Below are 21,301 nucleotides of genomic sequence, written 5' to 3'. Positions count from 1 at the left end.
GGCCCCGTGCTGCAACGCGGCTAAACCGGAGGGGAAGGAGCGCGCGCGGGAGGCGCCAAGGCCGGGCGAGGCGGGGGCACGAGGGCCCGGGGCCGCGTGGGGCGCGCGTGCGTGTTAAGCGCCGGCAGCCGCGGCCGGGCTAGGCGGCGCGCGGGAGAATCGAGGCGCGTGGGACGCGCGTGCGTACTACACGCGTGCGGCCGCGGCGGGCCCCCACTAGCTGCAGCTGCGGCGGGGCCGACCGCCCTGCAGGGGAGGCCGCGTCCGGCCGTGCGCAAGCCCCGAGCGCTGCACGCCGGGCCACCCAGGAGCCCCTGGCCGCCGCGTCATGCGGCGGGGCAGCCGGCGTCGCGCGGGGGGACACGGGCTTGGCGTCGCGCCGCTCCCGCCTTTACTAGTTTGGGGACCTTTCCTCTCCCAAGAAGAGACTAACTAAATCTGTTGAAAGAAGAGCAACGCACCAAATACTCGCGGAACCAAATTCTGCTTCACCCGCCGGGACTGGGATTGCACAGCAGACTCGACTTTGGGGGACTTAACCTCGGCTAGGGACAACTACGCTCCCGCTGCTCCAGGGAGTCCCTCTGACCTCCCTGCCCCCGCTCGCCCCTCGCGTGTCGGGACTTGTTCCGGCGCTCCGGCTTCGAAAGGCACGCAGCCTCCGCGTCCTCCGGGGGGAATCTGTGTCGCCTCGGGATAGTGGCATTTGATGCCCGCAGCGTCGGGGCTGGCAGCGCGCGGGCCGGGCGGCTCTGGAGCCGGCTCCTGGATCGCAGGCCCGATCGATGCATTTTTCTGAGTGAGTCGGCGGCTCCCTCCCACCCACCTCGGCCGTTTTCTCCTATCCTCCTCCTCTTCCTCTCTGGTCTCCTCCCTCCTCCGAGTCGGCTTGCAAATGGCTTCGTTCCCCGAGACCGACTTCCAGATCTGCCTGCTGTGCAAGGAGATGTGCGGCTCGCCGGCGCCGCTCTCCTCCAACTCGTCTGCGTCGTCGTCGTCCTCGCAGACTTCCACGTCGTCGGGGGGCGGCGGCGGGGGTCCGGGGGCCGCGGCGCGCCGCCTGCACGTCCTGCCCTGCCTGCACGCCTTCTGCCGCCCGTGCCTCGAGGCGCACCGGCTGCCGGCGGCTGGCGGCAGCGCGCCGGGAGAGTCCCTCAAGCTGCGCTGCCCAGTGTGCGACCAGAAAGTAGTGCTGGCCGAGGCGGCGGGCATGGATGCGCTTCCCTCGTCCGCCTTCCTGCTCAGCAACCTGCTCGACGCCGTGGTGGCCACGGCCGACGAGCCGCCGCCCAAGAACGGGCGTGCCGGAGCCCCGGCGGGCGCGGGCGGCCACAGCAACCACCGGCACCACGCGCACCACGCGCACCCGCGCGCGTCCGCCTCGGCCCCGCCGCCACTCCCGCCGGCGCCGCCGCCGCCCGCGCCTTCCCGCTCTGCGCCCGGCGGCCCGGCGGCCTCTCCGTCCGCGCTGCTACTGCGCCGGCCTCACGGCTGCAGCTCCTGTGACGAGGGCAACGCGGCCTCGTCGCGCTGCCTGGACTGCCAGGAGCACCTGTGCGACAACTGCGTCCGCGCGCACCAGCGCGTGCGCCTCACTAAGGACCACTACATCGAGCGCGGCCCGCCAGGTCCCGCCGCCGCGGCCGCCGCGCAGCAGCTCGGCCTCGGGCCGCCCTTCCCCGGCGCGCCCTTCTCCATCCTGTCGGTGTTCCCCGAGCGCCTCGGCTTCTGCCAGCACCACGACGATGAGGTGAGTGCGCGGGCGGCCTCCTCGGGGGCTGCGCCGGGGAACGGGGGTTTGTGTCCAGCGAGGACACGCGTGCTTGCTCGCCAAGGACCTCCGGACCGGTCCCAAAGCGGGGGGGGGGGGGGGGGTGCTCTCTGGATTGCTTGTTTTTCCTTTGACTACGTGGCGGTTGTTGCTACCAAGTGGGTCATTGCCTGCGAAGTGTGTGTGTAGAAGTCTGGCTTTGGTGTGCTTGCTGCGAGGGAGGGACCGCGGGAGAGTTCCTAGACGTGGAGCCCCCCCTTTTCCGTATCTAATTTTCTGTGTGGCAAATTGTGGCAACGGTTGTCTCCAACCAACATGAGCTGGGAGAAGCTAGGTTGTGCGTGTGCGTAGAGCTGGTCTCCGTGTGCGAGGGTTCCCGGAAGCCCCTTACCTTGATGGTTCTCAAGGTTTGAGAACACCCCTCTTTATGGATTTTGATGTCCTCATTTCTGTTTGACAAAGCGCGCAAGCTGTTAAGATGCGGGATGGAAGGGTGTCTGTGTCTGTTATCTGTTTAGACGTGGTCTCCTTGTTCAGGTACACTCCAGGCTTTCCAGACTACTGGGTGCCCTCCTTTATCGTATTTTCTCATTTTTGTTTGTCCAACTCGTAGATTGTGGGCTTTTAGGTAAGGTATGAGCCAGGATGGAGATGGCTGTGTGGGTGTGGAGTGCGTGTGTGACGCCCTGGTTTCCACGTGCGCGCTTGTGTGAGGCGGAATAGGGGGACCTTGCCCATTGACCTCTCCGAGCTGGGAGCCCCTTGGGCCGCTCCACCCTGCCCCGACTTCGATCCCTGTAGGAACTGGTTTCCCTGGTTGGGGAGGTGTCTCCAACCCGCTTAGACCGGGGCTCGACTTTCGTGGAGAAAAGCCAGACCCAATTGAAGAGGCTCGAACCCGGGCGGCGCAGGGTCCGAGGGTTGCACTGCAGCCTTCGGGTTTGAGTTCGCTGTTTTGGCGAATAAACCTTTCTTTCTCATTCTTCACACCTTGTGAGACCTTCCACTTACCTGAGCCCATTACAGTAAGGGACCAAAAATTTTGAGGAGCGGGCTCTGCTGGGGAGGGTCGTTAATATAAACCATCTACCTGTAGACCCGTGAGATGTGGTGTGTGTAGTCGCTATGGTCTTGCCTTGGAGGGAGAGCAGATGGCAGAGGTTTTTAAAAATCCTAGTGGGAGTTGCTGTCTGCGAGTTGGAGCGAGCGTGCTGGTACTGAGCAAGGCAGAGGCTTGCACATCGCAGCCTTTTCCCCTCCTAACCTGTTATTTGGGGAAGAGGGCGGAGCTATTGCCTGATGGCTTTAAGCCGGCGTCTCCTATTGGAAAAAAGTTGAAATTCTAATCTACTTGTTGTGGGCGCCGCATTTTAAGTTTCCTTCTAGGTATTAAGCTAGGGGGCATTCTTTTCCTTCGTTTTTAGGCATTGAGTAGACTCATCTTAAAAGTTTCCACATTCGTTGGGTGAATGTATTATGTTCTTTTCATCACTTTTAGAAAAATGAATGATTGAGCTAAATACGGATCTTGAAGCTCAGGAATGAAAAGATGGAGTCAAATCACTTGAAGATTAGGGTCAAATGGGGGGGAGGGGGAGGCAGTGAAGGGAGGGAAAGAGCGTCTTGAATCCGCCACAGTTTCCCTCCTGGGAGGGGCCGTTGATTGAATTCTCCCTCCCAGCAGTTGAGTTTAAATGTCAGGTTTTATTTATATTCCCAGTTAAAGATCCACATTCGTTTTATTTGGGCTAAAACAGAAGATGCTCAGTGTTGCCAGACTTGTAAAAGGCTTATACTTGTAAAACATTTATACACTTTTAAAATTATAAAACTGTTCAAATGGTGTGGGAGAGTGTAAAGTGAGAAGTGAAGCGCCCCTTGCCCTGGAGGTTCCTGGATGCCCTGAAAGTTCACTTTGTAAGTTGTGCAATACTAGGTTGCATTTTGGCAAAGACATTGAGAGATGACATTGTTAAACTAAATATTCTTTAGAATTTTTTAAAGATTTTATTTATTTATATTGACACAGAGAGAGAGAGACAGCGAGAGAGGGAACACAAGCAGGGGAGGCGGGAGAGGGAGAAGCAGATTTCCCGGGGAGCAGGGAGCCCAATGCGGGGCTCGATCCCAGGACTCTGGGATCATGACCTGAGCCCAAGGCAGACCCTTAACGACTGAGCCACCCAGGTGCCCCTGAAATTTTCTGTTTCGAGCAGAATTCTGCTTCCCCTCAGTTACTCATTTAAAGAAGAAAACTTGGAAATTAATTTTTATACCTTTAATCATCTCTGCATTTAGAATGCTAGATTTGAGTTTAAACGTGACAAACCAATGCTGGGGAATAAAGGACCCAAGTGTTAGAGAAAGCACCAGGTTCAAATAGGGGTCCCACTCACAAATTATTTCTTCCCTTCTAAGAAAATGATCGGTAATTGTTTGGGAATACTGTTCTTTTAAAAAACCATTCCTCTGACTGGGAAAGGAGCATGAAAGCACTTTGGAAGGTGACTGTCTTAATATTTGATGTGATGGATGGAATCTCTAAACCCATGTATTTTTCTGTATTTGTAATCTACCTCGATTTTGATAATGTTCTTTACTGAGTTGCCTTCTGTGTCAACAGGCTCCATTAAATAATTCAGGGTTCCCCTGCCTTACAGTGATGCCACCTGACCTTGGGAAGGAGGCTGGGGCCCTGGGTTTTCCCCCTTTTAATTTTAGGGAGGGTGCCTCCCACAGTTGGACACCCCGGGATGCTGAGGCAGCCAGCAGGGTCTCTTTCCCCACCGCTTTCCTTAAGAATCCCTCTGCAAATGGCTCCTCAGGATTGACAAGGTGGTATTTTGAGAACTTGGTTTTAAAATGCAGCTGCAAAACCTCAAGGGAATTGGGTTTTCCTACAAAATGATAAAGGAATTGTGGCTCATTTAAAAAACGTAGGTTGGGTTTTTCGCTAGTTTTGTGCCTCCGCGGTCAGTTGAAAGGCCTGCGGCGCCAGGCCGGAGGGGCAGGCAGGCCGGGAAGTGCGGGCCCGCGGGCCCGGGGCCGCTGGCCTCGCGGCCGTCAACACAGGCGGGGGCCCGGGAGGCGGCGGCGGCGGCGCCGCTGTGGGCCTCCGCGGCGACAGGGCAGCCTCGGGCCGCCTCCGTTGTGGGGGCGCGGGGGGACGGGGGTCGCTCCTCTCTCCGCGGGCACCCGAGAAAGCGTCCTCGAGAAAAGGGGGTGCACGCATTTTGGGCGAAGAGTTAAGGAGTTAAGTGCGTCTTGAGCGTGCTGCGCCGGCTGCTTGAGGAGTGCCTTTATTTATTGTGTTACTGATGTATAGGATGTGAGCCCTTTGCTGCCTTGGCGGCGACCCTGGAAACACGTATCTCGGCTTGGGGGCGGCCAGGGTGTGTGTGTTGCGTGTCGAAGGGCTGGGCATCAGCATTCTGTAAATGGCAGGACGTAAAGTGGGGTCTGAGCGTGTTCTGTCCCCAGGAAAGGCCCTGTCACTAGCGATGTGGGGCGGTGGGGGTGACACAGTTGCCATCTTGAGCCGAGGGAAACATTGTAGTTCAGCCCACCGACGATGGCAATAGTGTTCCCAGTTAGGGCCGGCGGGAGCGGATTTTCCTGATTCTCCAGGGTGGAAAATGGGGTACAGGTGCTGTTATAATTTATATTTAGTCCCTGCTTTGAGCTTAAAAAAAGAAAGAAAGAAAAGGAAAGGAAATAAAAGCAGCTTCCTAGAAATGTAAGTTCTAGAATTACAACCCAATATCCTGAATATTGACCCATCCATCCTAGGCTTGGGGACTGTCTTTTCCCAGGAAACCACTCAAAACCACTTTGAGGAAGGCTGTTTGCTGCCTTACAGTAATGCTTGTGGAATGAATTCTTGTCTTGTATCTTATTTTGAATAAGTCATGGTGAACGGGGACATCACCAGTACTGGTAACCAATATATTCTACATTCCTAGAGTCTAAGTTTTTTCAGGCATGCATCCCCAGTGTAAGCATGTTTTAAAACTATGTGTATGTGCCGTGTAAATTACAAAATGTATACCAAAGGACATTTTGTAAGGACAAGAGGAAAAAAATGAATAGAAATGTGTGTTCTAGTATTTCTGCACCCCATCTTTCTACCTGCTCTTAATGATTTGGTGGATATATGTCTGCTTAACACATACATGTCTGTTTGCCAGAAAACCAAACTTTCCATACATACCTTGGAAATAATTGAGGCTTGATGCTTTGAATCCATTTCAGCAGGTAGATGCCTATAGGTTGAAGTCTCTTGAATTAAGAAATGCTTGGTGAAGATCTATGGGAGAGAAATGTTCATTATTGATACCTTAATTCCTTAGCCTTGAATGTAATCTGTGGGCTTTTAAAATTTGAGCTGAGGAATGTGCCCAGCCTTCCATTAAAGTGCATAGGGATGGATTTTATCAACATGGATCCCGGGAAAGTGGGTCATGGCTAGTTCGGCAAGCCTGTGCTCATAAGGTTACCCCACAGGCATAAGCTCATCTAAAAGGTGCTAGTAATATTTGAGGTGGTGTGGTATCAGCAGTCTGGGGAACCTTTTGTGACTGCTTTTGCTTCCTAAAAAGTAAACTAGACTAGTTTTAGGGTTGCATAGACTTGCTTTTGTTTTGGTCTGTAAAATTTTTATTTCCAATGCTCAGAAATATATTTCTTTGGAAACAGTGAAGATATTTTAGGAAGAAAACTTTCTTTCTCCCAGACTGCAGTTCTTCAATTGATACTACTATACATTCTTTATGATTCAGATGTTTTCAAGTTAAATACTAGGACATGGAGTAAAGAAATCCGGAAAGTGTTTGAAGATAAGAATAAAATTTCCTTTGTACACCCCAATACTCCCTCCCATTTTAGTTACTTATAAATGCTATTTTTAGAGTCCTTTCAGATTGCAGGACATGAATACCAACGTTAAAATGTATAGTTTCCCAAAGCATTACTTAAAATGGAAACAACTTTTTTCTCACATATAAAATTGTGAGCATAGCTTGTTTAGCTTTTTATGTTGTCATTTTACAAACATTGTACATATATGGAAAGGGAGTTAGCTTTGGGGGGAAGCTATAAATGAGGTAAAACAGTTAATGCTTTTGTTGGTTGATATAGTTTACCAGGAGAAAAAAGGGTTTATAAGTTTTCCTGATTAAAGAGAAGCTATCTCTAAAATTTAGGCTTCCTCTCCCCAATCTTATTTTCTCTTGGTGCTAACTTAAAAGTCACATGGTTTGCTTAGTCTTGCCATTTCTCCATCTCAGTTCCTCACACAGGGGAGGGTTTATTTTAGATGCATTCATTCTTAGTGAATAAAGGACCATTTTGGTGTCATTCTTTGTGACACTTAAGCAAAAGGTTGAGAAGTATCCTACCATGCAGGCAGTTTCAAAGTAGTGTTCCCTCCCCCCAAACACTAACAAAGAGAGGCTTGGCCCAATAAGGCTGTTTTTGCCATCTCTGTTATTTTGCAAGAGAGCAAGAGAAAGATATTGATAAAGAATTACAGTTGCCTAAAGGGAGCAAGATGGCCACCCATTGCAGCCCACTCTTTTCCCCTTTCTCTTGACCTTTCAAGCATTGTGACTTGCAAGAGGAAGCTTGATCCATCTTTCCTCTCCCTTTGAGGTTTTGTCTATACCCACAAACCGAGTTGACTGAAACCAGATTGACTATTTTGACTGACAAGACTCCAGAAAAATTGGGGAGGGATGGGGGGTTGAATGCTGGCTATTTACATCTGAAACTATTTGACTTAAACCTTGTTCCAGTGTAATTCTTTCCTTCAGATGCCATCTCCAGCTTCCCTGAAGGTAGGATGCAGTGAAATGCTGGAAGATCCCAATTCCTGGGTTTCATTTCCCATTGAAACCCAGCTGAGATTTTAGGAGATCCATATTTAATCTGAAGCCTTCAAGCCATTATTTTTTGTCCTCCTTAATGTGGCGTTTCTACTAATCTCAGTCAGTTCCTTACCTGAGCATCAGATCCCACCAAGTGAGTTCTTCTTCTTCTTTTTTTTTTTTTTGTATGGAACACATTACATTTTATTTTGTTCTTCATCAGGTGATAGATGTTTGGTTTTTGTGAGTTCTTTTTTTTAAATGAATCTGTATAAATGATCCCAGTTTAATGACCAAAAGGCACAAAAAATTGGCAGCCAGCTGTAATTTGTTAAAAAACATTTTTTTCCACACAGATGCCCTAAGGAAGTGGTGATCTTTAGTGATAAAGTTATTGCTCTCAGTAATACATTAGCAAATGAAGTTATAGATATTGGGCTTCGTCATGAAAAAGGGGGGATAATTCTCGATTGTGATTTATCCAGACAGGCTTCTGCAGAATAGCACATTCTGTCAACATTAATGGAATTTGAATGAAGCAGAGCAGTGTACACAAAAGAGAATGAAGTGGGTCAAGGTCAGTTGTGAAGACTGAGGGCATTCTCTGTGGCTCTGACACCTTGTGAATTTTGAGGGCCCCTGAATGAGCTCTGGATCCTGAGCTGGTGAGGAACCCGTGGGAATAGGACAGAAGCTCCTGTGCCTTCCTAAATATGTGTCAGCCACTGTATCCTTTGGTTGTTACTTTTGGAAAAGTTTAGCCTTTAACCATTTGCAGTTAAAGTTTTTCTTGAAATGTCAGTGGGTTTGGGGAACTTCTTTCATACTCTTTGACTAATCGGGCTAATTATGAAAATGCTATTGTGTTAAAACAATCTGTACACTTAGGGACACCTGCCTGGCTCAGTCAGAGGAGCATGCTACTTCTTGATCTCAGGGTCATGAGTTTGAGCCCTACACTGGGTGTAGAGATTAACTTTAAATTTATTTTAAAAAATTTTTATTTTAAGTAATTCCTACAACCAACGTGGGGCTCAAACTCATGACCCTGAGATCAAGAAATCGCATGCTCCTCCAACTAAGCCAGGTGCCCCTAAAATAAAACCTTAAAAAAAAAAATCTGCACACTTAGATTTTGCTGCTAAATATGGTTCTGAGGACTATTTCAGCACAGGTGTTTTTGTGTTTTTTTTTTTCCCTAAAGATTTTATTTATTTATTTGACAGAGACACAGCGAGAGAGGGAACACAAGCAGGGGGAGTGGGAGAGGGAGAAGCAGGCGTCCCGAGGAGCAGGGAGCCCGATGTGGGGCTCGATCCCAGCACCCTGGGATCACGACCTGAGCCGAAGGCAGACGCTTAACGACTGAGCCACCCAGGTGCCCCTCAGCACAGGTGTTTTTAAAATGAGACTTGTGACTAGCTGGCAGTCCTCATTAGGGTGTGTTTAGACCACATCCACAAATTTGGGTCTGGGCCTTCTGCCTTTCTTTGGGATCAAGGTCAGAGGGAGAGCTTTCTCTCTTAGGATCATCTATAGGCTTGTCCCAAAAATGCAGCCACAAGAAGATGGGGACAAGTGTGGAGCAGAAAAATGGAAGAGAGTTTTAATAGTCGTTTCCTGTGGAAGGGTTCTTAAGGGTTGGGGTGATGAAGCTTGTTCACCTAATGTTAGAAAACTGCAAACTGCATGAGGTGCTGCCACTGGAGTACTTCAGTGTCGCTGGGGTGAAGTCTGTGGATGCTGTTTACCCAGAAGCTCAAAAGATTGAGCCCATCTTTTCTCCCTCTGTCAGTCTAACCAGGGACTCACCTGGCAAAGCAGAGATGTGGTTTGCTCAGTCCCTGCCTCCTCCTTCCCCCCCAAAAAAATTCACAAAGGAGGGGACACCAGGAGTTTGGGTTTGAGGCTGACAGACAGGGACTCTGCAAGCAGCATAGCTGGAAAGACGACATCCCAGTTGGGCTTGCTTATGGCAGGCTCCACCTGACTTGATTCCATTTGAAACTTCATGAAAATATGGGGAGGACTTCAGACTCAAGAACCAGAATGTGTCCAAAGAAAAGTTAGCTTTGCTCTTCTGTCGTTGCGGTGAATGTTCTCTACACCAAGCTGGCTGCTGACTGTTGCACTCTCGGCATCCAGCTCTCGCCAGTTGGGTTGTGTGCTAACCAGGAGAGACTGCTGTTTTTGTTCCCAAATCTGTTCATGTCCGTTGTGCTTGGTATAATCACACAGTTTAAGGAAAAATGAAATGAGTGCAGAAAATTTCTATGAAAAGTGATTTGGTAAAAATAGGAGGCCCTGGGGAAACAGCAGAATAGCCCCAATCCTTTCCCTCATGGAACTTACACAGACAGTTTGGGATTGAGGGATTCCTTGCCTTCCCCAAGGGCCTTGATTTGGTTCTGACCCCTAAGTGGGGTAGCTCCTGGTACATGGTGGGGGCATCTGTGGATGGCTGCCTCCGGCTCTCTCCCTACTGTGAACGAGACTGTCCAGCCCGTGATGGTTATAATCTTGAGTGAGAGGAGGCTCAGTACAAACTGCAGGGCGGAGCTCCCCCTTTCATGCTTCCCCTCCCTCTCCTCAGCCTTGAAGATGTCCAGACCCCACCCCACCTCCTCCGCCGCCAAACGCACCCTTTGTCTGCAGTTTGTGCTGCAGAACCTCAGGGTGAAGGAAGGCCTCATTTCTCCTAGTCTGGTGATTTCCTATTTTGGTTTTTCCGTATTTGTTTTTGTTTACTGAGGTATAATCGACATATTGTAAAATTCACCTTTTTTGGTGTACAGTTCTGCCCATTTTGATGAGGTTATACAGTGTGTGAAAACTACCACAGTCAAAATACAGAAAGGTTTCATCACTTTCAAAATGCCCCATCCAGCCTCAGGCAACACTGATCTGTTCTTCAGGCCTGTCGTTTTGTCTCTTCTAGAATGTCAGAACATGAAATGACGCAGAGTTGAAGATTTTCAAGTCAGGTTTTTTCCACTTGGCATAATGCAGTCCATCCACATTGCTGCGGGTGTCCACAGTTCCTCCCTTTTTATTGCTGCGTACTTTTCCACCGTACAGGGTCCCACACTGTAGACAGTCACTGGCTGAGGGGCACTTGTATTTCCTGTTTTTGGTGGTTGTGAAGATTTCCTGCCTGGAATATGTGCAGTGCTGCCCTGAGTGTTGGTGGTCCATGTGGTCCAGTCTTGTGCGGTGCGGTGCGGGAGTGTCCCTTCTGATCCAGCAGGTTTGTGGTTGACCTTCTGTGCCTGCCTTTGAGCCTCAGTTTCCCCATCACTCATCAGAGATGTGACACTTGCGCTAGACTGCCTGGGCTGACTTCTTTGAGAATCAAAGGAAGTATTTTCTGATAAAAAAATGGGAGAGTGCCTTGTACATAAATGTAAGTGAAGAAATTTGGAAGTGTAAAGTGAAGGAACTGATTCCAGGCCAGTTGAATCACCGGCTGGCTACCTGCCAGTTCTGCTCTTTATTTTTAATAATCATTCAGAATCCCCTCACCCTTTTTTTCCCTCCCCCCCTTTTAATTGAAGTACAGTTGACACACGGTGTTACATTAGTTTCAGGTGTATAGCATAGTGATTGGACAACTATATGTTATGCTTTGCTCACCGAAAAAGTAGCTACCATCTGTCATCATGCAACAGTATTACAATACCATTGACTGTATTCGCTATGCTGTACTTTTTTTTTTTAAAGATTTTGTTTATTTATTTGACAGAGACACAGCGAGAGAGGGGACACAAGCAGGGGGGTAGTGGGAGAGGGAGAAGCAGGCTTCCCGTGGAGCAGGGAGCCCGATATGGGGCTCGATCCCAGGACCCTGGGATCATGACCTGAGCTGAAGGCAGACGCTTAACGACTGAGGCACCCAGGCACCTGCCTGTGCTGTACTTTTTATCCCCATGACTTACTTATTCCATAACTGGAAGTCCGTACCTCCCACTCTCCGCTTCACCATTTCCCCATGGTTTTTATTTCCTTTGTTTTTTTGTTAGCTTTATCAGAGCTTTCAGGGATTTAGAGGAATATTCTAAAGGGAAAATTTATTTTACCAATGTACTTGGATTTTTTTTTAAAGCCACATTGGAGCAAATAAAAAATAAAAATCATAGCTCTAGTCAGCTATGGGCCAACTCCAGTATCTGGAGATTGGAGGGAATCTTGGAAGGAATCCTCACATAGGGGACCCCTGGATGGCTCAGTCAGTTAAGCGTCTTCCTTGGGCTCGGGTCATGATCCCAGGGTCCTAGGATGGAGCACCGCATCAGGCTCCTACTCAGTGGGAAGCCTGCTTCTCCCTCTCCCACCCCCCCTGCTTGTGTTCCCTCTCTCGCTGTCTGTCAAATAAATAAAATCTTTTTTTTTTTTTAAGATTTATTTATTTGACAGAGAGTTAGCAAGAGCAGGAACACAAGCAGGGGGAGTGGGAGAGGGAGAAGCGGGCTCCCCGGATCCTGGGATCATGACCTGAGCCGAAGGCAGACGCTTAACGACTGAGCCATCCAGGCGCCCCAATAAATAAAATCTTAAAAAAAAAAAAAAAAATCCCCACATAGTATGGATGAATTAAGGTTTAAGAATCTCCCCTTTTAATGCAACTGAAGGTTAGTAGGGGAGAAGGGGTATGTTAGGATTTATTCTTGTTGATAACTGGAAACCAATTATGAAGGGGTAGCAAAATCTCTACTAGCAAAAGAGATAGTGGTTAATTGTAGACAACATTTGGGACTTGCCACAATAGCTATTAATTTTGTAATTGTATTCATTCTTAGGTGCATAGTGCAATAGATGTGCCTTTATATGTTAAGAACTGAAGTTACTACCTGTCTTCATCTGCAGCGTCTTTGCTTTACTGTTATTTGCTAACTAAATTGTGTGTTAATATTGTTAATTATATATTATGTTGTATGTTAGTAACATACAAATATATGCAAAGAAAGGCACTATAAATATTTGGGCATGTCAGACTGAAAGTTACGCTTTAGGTTTGAAGATTGAAAACAAAATTCCCTCTCAGGGAAGATTGGTGTTCATATTTGGTGTTTTTAGCATTCATATTCTGATTTTTTCCTCCCTTTGATTGTGTAAGGTCTACTGCAAAACTGAGCACAAAATCTGAATTTAGTGACAGCCTGCCCAGTTCGTCAGTGCCTATTTTGTTCTAGCCCCATAGAACTTATTTTCAAGGGTTTTGTATGTTTGTCAGGTGTGCAAAACCAGTTCTCCTCCAATCAAAAAGGTATGAAAAGCAACAAATGGAATAAAATTAAGAAACCATGTGCAAGATCAAATTATGAAGGTGAGGGGAAAGGGGATGTCCGGCTCTGGTTTAGGGGAGGAAATCGGGTTTCAGGCTCTCGGGTCCCCATTGTTGGCTTTTTAACAGTTTTCTCATGTGACTTGATGGAGAGGGGTGTTGCATGGGGACCCCAGAATGTTCAAGGTAAAACATTCTCCGTGGGTTCAGCAGATAAGAAGACAAAAGTCAACAAAGCTAACCTGGAGGTCTCTGTCCTGCCTGCCAGGCCCTTCTCATTTTAGTTCCTTGACTTGCAGGCAGCACTTGTAAGGGTTGTCCCTGTGTGAGGGTCCTCCCCAGCTCTTAGTGCCAGAGGCAGAGAGGTTTACCCACAGTGAACAAAGAGGAACCCAAGTGAATGAGTGCATAATAAAAACTATGGAACATTGGCAAACACTTGATGGGTGGGGGGTGGAGGGGAAGTAACAATATTTTTAGAAATTTATGTTCTGGGGCGCCTGGGTGGCTCACTTGGTTAAGTGTCTGCCTTCAGCTCAGGTCATGATCCTGGAGTCCTGGGAGGAGCCCTGGGATCGGGCCCCACATCGGGCTCCCTGCTCAGTGGGGAGTCTGCTTCTCCCTCTGCCGCGTCCCCTGCTTGTTTTCTATTGCTCTCTGTCAAATAAATAAAAAATAAAATCTTAAAAAAAAAATTTATGTTCTTTTGCGGTGCCTCAGTGACTTAGTTGGCTCAGGGTTGTGGGGTCGAGCCCTGTGTCATCCCTGCATCTGGCTCTGTGCTCAGTGGGGAGTCTGCTTGAGGATTCTTTTTCTGCCTCTCCCTTTCCCCTCTACTCTACTCGCACTCTCTCTGTCAAGTAAGTAAGGAAAATCTTTAAAAAATTGTATTCTTTTAACAACATTGATTTTTTTTTTTTAATCTCACAGCCCTTGTCATTTGGGGTTGTAATTTTTCTGAATGTGTATATACCTGTGACTGTATTTATTTGACTTTTCATTCCTTCCTCCTTTACCATCCTCAGCTTGTAGTTGCTGAATGAATGGAAAATTTGAGATTTTCCTCAAAGCTACCTTGTATTCTATTGCCAGGAGGCAATTTGGACCAGTTAATTCTGATTTAACTATAAGTAATACATGAATGTATCTGTTGTGATTATCTGTAAAATTTTTTTTTTTAATATTTTGAGAGTGAGAGAAGCAAACACAAGAGCTGAGCATGAGAGGCAGAGGGAGAGGGAGAAGCAGACTCCCTGCCGAGCAGGGAGCCCAACGCAGGGCTTGATCCCGGGACCCTGAGATCATGACCTGAGCTGAAGGCAGACACTTAACTAAGCCACCCAGGTGTCCCATCTATAAAGTTTTTTAAAAGTATATGCCCAGGGGCACCTGGGTGGCTCAGTCGTTACGCGTCTGCCTTCGGCTCGGGTCATGGTCCCAGGGTCCTGGGATCGAGTCCCGCATCGGGCTCCCCGCTCCGTGGGAAGCCTGCTTCTCCCTCTCCCGCTCCCCCTGCTTGTGTTCCCTCTCTCGCTGTGTCTCTCTGTCATATAAATAAATAAAATCTTAAAAAAAAAAAAAAGTATATGCCCAGTCCTACTTCTTTCCTAAAGGTGTTTTACGGGGTTTCTGTGCATTTTCTTCCAAATCCTTTTAACATCCATTCACACACACATGAGCCTATAGAAATGTAGTCATAAGAACATGTGGACGTTTTCCTGTACTGACTTGCTGGTCATTAGTGCTCTGAACTTGGTGTTCATAGTGTGGGATTTATTTAGCTGGATTTTGTCTGCATTTGGCTTTTGCCTTCACTGTGCACATCCTTGTGTCCCTGTTGGTTCTAGAGGGAAGATCCTCCTCCACCCCAGCCAAGGAATTGCTAGGACATGAGAGGTGCATTTGAAATGTTAATTTGCTCCTGAGAGCCTGCCTCCTACCAGTCACATTTCCTTCCCGCCCCGCCAGTCCTTGTTGCTGTCAATCCAATGGGAGAGAAATGGCTCGTCCTGTTGTTTTACTTTGCATTTCCGTGATTACTCTGAGGTGAGCATCTTTTCATATGTTTATTGGCCATTTGTGTTTCCTCCCTGAATTGCCTTGGTTCCGGCCTATCTCTCCTGGGTTTAAAAAAAATCAATTTGTTGGCATTTTGGATAAATAGAGTACTAGCTGTCTGCAGAGGATTTCTGCAAGTCCATGTTTGCCTCAATTTAGTTTCTCTCGGTACACATTTTACATTTTTTGTGTGGTTGGCAATAGTCTTCTACTTTGCCTACATTTTGTGTCTCTAATCCCACTTTAGAATATATTCTTGGTGTATCATATGAGGTGGGATTTACACAAATGGGCCTAATGTCCTGTTAGCAAGTAGTCTTATTTCCCTTTTTTTTTTTTTCCTGAACCTCCCATTTGTGGGAAACCTTTCTGAAGGTAGCTTGTTGGCTGGGGGTGAAGAGTGGGTATATTAAGGCTGTTAGAACTGGCTTACGGTTTGTGTTGGTTGAGTGTTCGTGCTTTGTGGCCATATACCGATGATCTCTTCGATGTGCCTCTTCTCCCTCTTGAGTGGTTAAAAAAATATAACTTGTTAATTCTCTTCCGGATTGTATCATTGGTCGTATTTCTTATGGCTGTGCAACATTATCTTTATGGCTGTATCATTTAATTATGATAATCACAAATGATAAAGTTGTTTTAAAGTGTCACTTACCTGTATACTGTCCTTACAGTTCCACATTCTGCTTTGTTTTTTTTACATCTAATAATACACCTGGCACATCCATGTATGAGAAAAAAATGCACAGGTCATTTACTCATCTTTACTGAGGTTTAGTTTAGGCACATTCAAACGTATTCATTTTAAGCACACATTTTGATGAGTTCTGACAAATTTATACACCACTATCAAGACAGAACATTTCTGCCATCCCAGAAAGTTCCCATGCTGCGGTAGCTTTTAGTGCTAATCTCTGGAGAATTTGGCCTGCTACTTTGGTCATGGGTCTTGATGATTTACGGAAGCTAGAGTAAGCCATAGGACTTTGGATGTGAACGAATCTCTAATGATGGAAAGTTGCAAAGTCTGATGCCTTGGTTTATTGTTGATGCAAGATAGCTGTAAAACTCGCTAAAATCCTTACCTCTGAGGCATATTAGCCTCTGAAGGCCCATATTCTCTCTCTTCTCTTTTAAATCTTTGCTCTTCCAGGGCCACAATGCAGTTGGCCTGGCCACATTGTTTTCCAATGAGCGGATGCCTGCTGGGAGGCAGATTCCTCAAGGATTGCTTGGAAAAAGTGGAAGTGAATTCCATCCAATCAGCACACTTGGAGCTTTGAGCATCTGCCTTGTGCCTGGCTCTCAAGGGTGTTTGAGGACACAAAGGACCAGAACAGAGGTTGCCTTCTGGGGACCCTTACATCACTATAAAGGGAAATAGAATTACCGGGCATTTTAAGTACCGTTGTGAATAATGTACATGTAAAAGTACTAAATTATTTTTGGTTAGGTATTAACGCTTTTTAAAATTTTTTACGCCTTTTTTTGTTGTTTTTAATTCAAGGGCTCAAAAAGGGTATGAGGTGAAGTCTGTTAATGAGAGTGGCATCTTTCTGTGTTCTTCCAGAGGGAGTGTTATAGGGGAGCTAACTGCTATCTTGTCCTTGGAGTCTAGGCCCTTGGTAGTGAACACTTTTTTTATTTTTAAGATTTTATTTATTTATTTGAGGGAGAGAGAGAAGCGAACACAAGAGCTGAGCGAAAGAAGAGGCAGAGGGAGAGGGAGAAGCAGACTCCCTGTTGAGCAGGGAGCCCAGGCTCCCAAGATCATGACCCGAACAGACAGCAGACGCTTAACCGACTGAGCCACCAAGGTGCCGTGGTAATGAACACTTCTGAGAGAGTTGGATTTTCCAGGCCTGCCAGGTCAGTTGGAGGTGACAGATTGGCTTCCATTTCCAAAGACTCTGCCTTTGAGGAAAAAAAATTGGTTTTGAGCTTCTTGGAAAATTTAAATTTACAAGGGAAATTTCACTTTGGTGGTGAGGGCAGTTCATGGACCAGTTGTTACGTATCATTCAGAACTGCCTTTCGCTGGATGACATGTGACCCCTAAACCCGAGAAGTTTGCAGGAGGTTTTAGGCAGTTTCCTTTGTGCAGAACTATTCAGTCTTCAGTGTAGAAAGTTGATTATTTGAGTGTTGTTTGGGGGGAGGGGTCCCTAACAGCCTGACACTACCAAGATTCGTAGTCGGTTTCTTTACTTTTCTTCCCTGTCTAGCTCATACACTTAAGTGGTCTCTAGCCCCCAGTGGGAACTGGGTCTGTTGAAGAACGTAGTGAAACTGAGTCAGAGCTGGATGCTGTGGGGACTGGTTGCAAGGCTTGAAAGCACACTATCCCAAAGGGGTTGGGGGGGGGTCGTTTCCGATGGGTGGTGCCCAGGTAGAGGGGAGGAGGACCACTTAGGGTGCTTCAGGAAGAAAGACCTGGGAGCCTTTTGAGGAGCAGGCTGGGCATTTGAAAAACTTGGAAGCACTTTGCTGAGGAATCCATTGATTAGAACTTTATCTGCAAAGCAAATGTTCAACCAGTGTTTACGGAGTTCATTCAGACCGGCTCCAGGGAGCTGTAGGGCCCCATTTAAAACCTTTGGTTGGGGATGGGGAAAGGCGACTTTCATGGGAATACAGTCACCCTTGGAACCACCTCTGCCCTCAGAGCAGAAGAGAATCTTGCTGTTCTGTAAGTCTGTCCCAAAAGCCCAAGTGTCCTCTCCCTTTGAAGCTGTCCGAAGATCCTGTCCACTGTGCTGTCTGCAGAAGTGGGTGCTCCAGCATGCTGAGGGAGAAAAGGTTGCTTTCCTCAGTTCCTATTCCCCGCCTACTCTCTACTTCCAAAGGTCCTTTTTGCTGGGGATCCCTGATTGGAATCTGCTCGGAATCATCTATGGTGATGCAGGAGCTGTAGTTTAAAAACAAGCCAACAAAACCCACCTTCTAGGTTTTGAAGGACAGTAAAATGTTTGCATTGGTTACAGTAAAAGCCGGTACATAGCACGAATACAAAGAAGACCCTGAAGATAAAGTTAATAATTACATTCAGAGGTTTTGGCCTGTTTCCTTTAGAGATTTTTCTCTCTTGACCTTTACTCCATCGTGATTAGAGACTCAGCCCCCAAATCCTATTCCATGTTTATAGGGTCCACTTTAAATACTTGCACTAGACTCTTCCCTTGGGCCTTCTCATTTCTCTGGCAGGACACTGGAGGAGTGGGCTTCCTAGAGCCCCTTGCTGGGGGCGGTTTTTTTTCTGCCCAGGTTTGTTTGGATACCACCCCACCCCCCATGCTTGGGCAGCAGGAATTCCTCCCCGGGTTCTTTGTTCCTCCTGAAGGGCGGGAATGGCTGCCTCCTGGAATGTTGATCGCCTAGGCTTGAGTGGCGAGCACCATTGAAGCCTTGTGTCTCTGCTCCTAGGGAGTTCTCAGGGTTCAAATGAGGGTGGGGATGGGGGTGCACCTCCTAAATGAATCAGTTTTTGTCGTAATCACAAACTAAAGACCCCCCCCCCCCCCCCCCCCCGTTAAAAAACAAAACACAGAAGATCCTGTGCTAAGCCAAAGAAGAGTTCTCTTAAAATTCAAGGTTTAGCTCACCTAACTGGGACCCTCAGGACTCCCCAGGAAGCCTCCTGACCAGGATTGCCAGCATTAGCTCCCCAGCCCCCCCCCCCCAATGCCCAATTCATAAATAGTCAATTTTTTTTTTTAGTATGAGTCTGTTCCTTGCAATATTTGAGACATACTTACACTAGATACTGCTGTCTGTCTGAAATTAAATTAAGTGGACAGTGCTGTATTTTATATGGCAGTTCTACTTCTGACACTCCTTTTCAAGCTACCAGGAGGGGCTGAAATTCCCAGCCCGAATCTCCACTTCCTTTCTGCATCTGGGTCCTACAAACCCTTGTTGCAAGGTTCCCCATAGGTGACAGCAGTTTGTTACAGGGGACACACAGTACTTGGAACAGAACCTCTGTGATTCCCTGACCCCCCAACCCTGTAGGTCCTGGCCAAGAATGGGGTGGGGGAGATGGCTGCAGAGTCTCACCTTGGAAACCAAATGCCAGCCCTGGAGAGGGAGGAAGGTCTTCCCGAGGTCTTAGTGCCTCCCATAGACCATTGTGTTTATGAGGGTTCACAGCGAGACCTCCCACCATTTCACTATCTTGTCTTCAGGGATGTGGGCAGCAGTGTAGGGAGAGTAGTTCCTGGGTTTTCTAGAAGAGGATTTTTAGGGTGCAGGTTTTGGGAATTTGCTCCACACGCCATGGAGGCTTCCCACTTGGTTCTGACCACCTATATGATCTGCTTTGCTCCAGCATGAGAAAAATTCGTCCCTGTAGCATTTCAGCAGGGATTTCCACAGCTTGGGAAGAAGGGAAGGTCAGGGAGCAAGGTTATACTTGTGTGCTCTTAGCTCTACTTAGGGCTGCCCAGAAGGGGAGAATTTATAGGTTCTACTACTCTGTCAGGATTCGCTGCCAGGAAAACTACCAAACTGATGGTTCTTGACAATGATGTCAGTGTATAGTGTTGCTCATTTTGCTTTGACTGCCAGGAAGCTCTGAGCTAAACTCATGGTCTCAATCCAGGAAGTCTCATGGACATGCATCTCCTTTCTTGACACAAGCTTGTTTCTACATGTTATTGGCTTTCTTTGTAAGCTGCTTTTCTTAGATTTGGTTAAGAGATGCTGAAATAAATTTCAGTAAAAATGAATGAAAGGTGAGGTGATTGTAAAGTGCCCATGATAGGGCCAGTGTTTGATCCAATAAATCTGGCTGATGAGTATGTAGGAGAATTAAGCCATTGTACCAGTGTAGTACTTGTCAAAGACATGCATAATCCTCCTGTATGCTCTGTCCCCCCTTCCCTGGACAGAGTTCAGACCCGAGCTGAGGAGTGGTAGAGCGGCTTGGTAGAATGTGCCTCAGTGAGCTGCTGGGGCAGCAGGACGACAAAGCCCTCATCTGTGGAATCAAAGCAATTTGAGAAACCCCAGAGTTAGTCCTGTCTCTGAGCAGAGCAGAGCAGAGGCCCCGGCTAGATGTAGGATCTTCTGACCCACGTCTCCCCACCCCCTCCCGGGAACCCTCTGCAATTTGGTAGAGCTTGAAACCCCTTCTTGAGGGGTGGGAGGAAGTGGTTAATCCCCACTTCCTTCCCTGGGAGTTTTATGGGCCTCTGGGAGCCTGCCTTACTCTGGCCTTAATGGTCATAAATGACCCTCTCCTAGGGCAGGGGCCAGGCCCTTATGAATCTTTACCCAGACTCTAGGCATTTAGGTGGTTAATAAATGCTTTTTGATGGTGATGCCCTTGGTCTTCTGTAATTGGGAGGTGGGGTGGGAAGTTTTGTGGGATTACCGGGGTGGTGGCTTGAGCTGGAGGCACTGTGAGTGAGCAGGCAATCCCTGGGTGCTGGAGCTTGGTTGTACTGAACTTGTATGGCATGGGAGTCCTAGAGGGCAGGGCCTCACTGTCCTGTGGGACATTCTTACTGCTGCCTGCAATCCCCCAGGTCTGGCCTGCTGCAGGGTGGGGGTAGGGAGCGATGTGCTGGTAATCCCACCTTCTTTCCTTTGTTTCATTCACCAGAGTTTTAGGATAGCAGTAAGCTTAGTTTTTACTTTAATATTTTAAGTAAAATTAATTTTTGAGGAACAACAATAACAATAACAAACATTTGGGGTTGCCCAGCTCTTGGGACAGGCTTACACAGTGGCTGGGATATCTGTCAAAGTGGAATAGATGCTGGGGTGCACAGCACATTTTATCTTGATTACCTCCTTTTTTGGTTTTTTGCTTTTTTGCTCTGGGAAGGAAATCTCTGTGCAGGCATCACCTCTCCTGCTAGCAGGTCCCTCTTTTCCCCTCCCCACTAATCCCCTGCCTCCCGTTCTGCAGGGTTTTAATTAACTGTGTTTAATCTTCCCCGGGAAGCTTCCCGCCTGCCTGCTTATCCCGTTACCTGCTGGGTTTTCTGTTCCAGTCCAGCCAAGGACAAGGAACATTCTGAGAAGGGCTCTTTGTCCAAGGGCCATTAGAACCTGCCTGAATCTCTCCTGCTTGGTGCTTTCTAGGAAGATGCAGAGCGGGCCCAGAAATCAACTAGAAAGCAACCAGGGTGTAAGCAAGGGTTAACCTGGGCCCTCCTGCCCTCCTTTGTGGAGGAGCTCCGTGAATCCTCCTAGATTTAATGTTATGCAAATAATTCCAGATAATGCACTTTTAAAAAATTATTTATTTTAAAAAGATTTTATCTATCTATCCATCTATCTATCTATCTATCTATCTATCTATCTATCTATCTATCTATC

General features: G+C 47.6%; 1 protein-coding gene across 1 annotated transcript in view; it reads left to right on the top strand.

The window, feature by feature from the left end:
• Positions 1-895: 895 nt before the first annotated feature.
• The window catches only part of TRIM71 (tripartite motif containing 71), a 65,530-nt gene continuing 45,124 nt past the window's right edge, over positions 896-21,301 (top strand). The window contains exon 1 of the mRNA XM_034991637.1: positions 896-1,750. Within this exon, the coding sequence (XP_034847528.1) occupies positions 896-1,750 (855 nt within the window). The remainder of the gene's footprint in view (positions 1,751-21,301) is intronic.

Source organism: Mirounga leonina, unplaced genomic scaffold (assembly GCF_011800145.1).
Source record: "Mirounga leonina isolate KUSES-001 unplaced genomic scaffold, KU_Mleo_1.0 Mir_115, whole genome shotgun sequence".
NCBI lineage: Eukaryota > Metazoa > Chordata > Mammalia > Carnivora > Phocidae > Mirounga > Mirounga leonina.
Note: the sequence above shows the minus strand (reverse complement) of the source record. Positions and strands in the feature narration are given on the sequence as shown.